The sequence below is a fragment of the Bison bison genome, unplaced genomic scaffold (genome assembly GCF_000754665.1).
Source record: "Bison bison bison isolate TAMUID 2011002044 unplaced genomic scaffold, Bison_UMD1.0 scf7180017855334, whole genome shotgun sequence".
NCBI classification, from domain to species: Eukaryota; Metazoa; Chordata; class Mammalia; order Artiodactyla; family Bovidae; genus Bison; species Bison bison.
In genome coordinates this window covers 17,793-18,857 of record NW_011485907.1, presented here as the reverse complement: position 1 = coordinate 18,857, position 1,065 = coordinate 17,793, and the positions used below count along the sequence as shown (strand labels likewise).

The following is a 1,065-nucleotide window of genomic DNA, read 5'->3' as shown; positions in this document are numbered from 1 at the left end:
GTGACTGAACTGAACTGAACTGAGAAGGCAAAACACCCCTAGATGTCTAAGATGGATGCAAAGGATAAACAGGAAAAATGACTGTATGGAGATTTGGGGTGGAAGTAAAAGAAAGAGAATGGGTTTGAGGCAATACATTTGAAAAAAACAAGAATTTTAATTGGTTCCTTACCCCACGGTACTGGCTTTCATTGAAAATTTGAGGTGGCAGGGGGTATCCTGTGGCTGGTCGACTGTTTTCAGGTACATTTTCTCTCATCCACTTCCGATTTTCTTCATTGGCTGCAATATCTTTTTCTTCAAATCCTATTTTGTTAGCTTCTAAGAAACCAAGCACATCTTGCTGTTTTTTCTTAATCTAAGACCCAAAGGACAAGAAATTATATTGTTGAACAAACAACTTTTATTGTTTTTATTTTTCAAATTTAATAAAAGTGTGTTAATGAACTAGTAGAAATGAATTCATACATAGATCAAGATTTGTGGCTTTTCAGAACACATGTGGTTTTCCCTCTTTATTAATGTGTTCTCAGTGATGTCTCATAAGAGGATTGAAGAGCTTTCAGTTCACAGATCCTGTTATCAACCTGATTTTCTTTTTCCTCTGAAATTACCACATCTAATCATGTAGAATAAAAGCTAGCTGATGCATATCAATAATATAAAAGGCAATTAACTAAAAAGTATTTACAGACCTCTCTTAATTTTAGCTTGTTGGAAGTCATCCCAAATGACCTGTCTAATTCCTGTCTTAATAAGCATCACATAGCTAACAGAAATGAATCTTAAGAATGTTTCAAGCCTCTATGCCTCAATTTTCATCATTTAGAATAGAAACTGAAGAAGATCTAAGCCTGCTTTTATAAGTTTGAAATGTACCTGTACCATTCATTAGCCCTTAACATGTAATACTAAGGAATCTTAGAGATAATACACTTATTTTGTCTCCTAATTGTTCCTGCTGCTGCTGCTGCTGCTGCTGCTGCTGCTAAGTCTCTTCAGTCGTGTCCGACTCTGTGCGACCCCATAGATGGCAGCCCACCAGGCTCCCCTGTCCCTGGGATT

General features: G+C 36.7%; 1 protein-coding gene across 1 annotated transcript; it reads right to left on the bottom strand.

The window, feature by feature from the left end:
- Window positions 1-21: 21 nt before the first annotated feature.
- Window positions 22-358, bottom strand: SH3BGRL (SH3 domain binding glutamate-rich protein like; the record flags this gene model as incomplete). The annotated part of the gene is made up of 1 exon (XM_010858624.1): window positions 22-358. A coding segment is annotated over one exon (312 nt), but the record flags the coding sequence as incomplete, so codon positions are not given.
- Window positions 359-1,065: the final 707 nt, after the last annotated feature.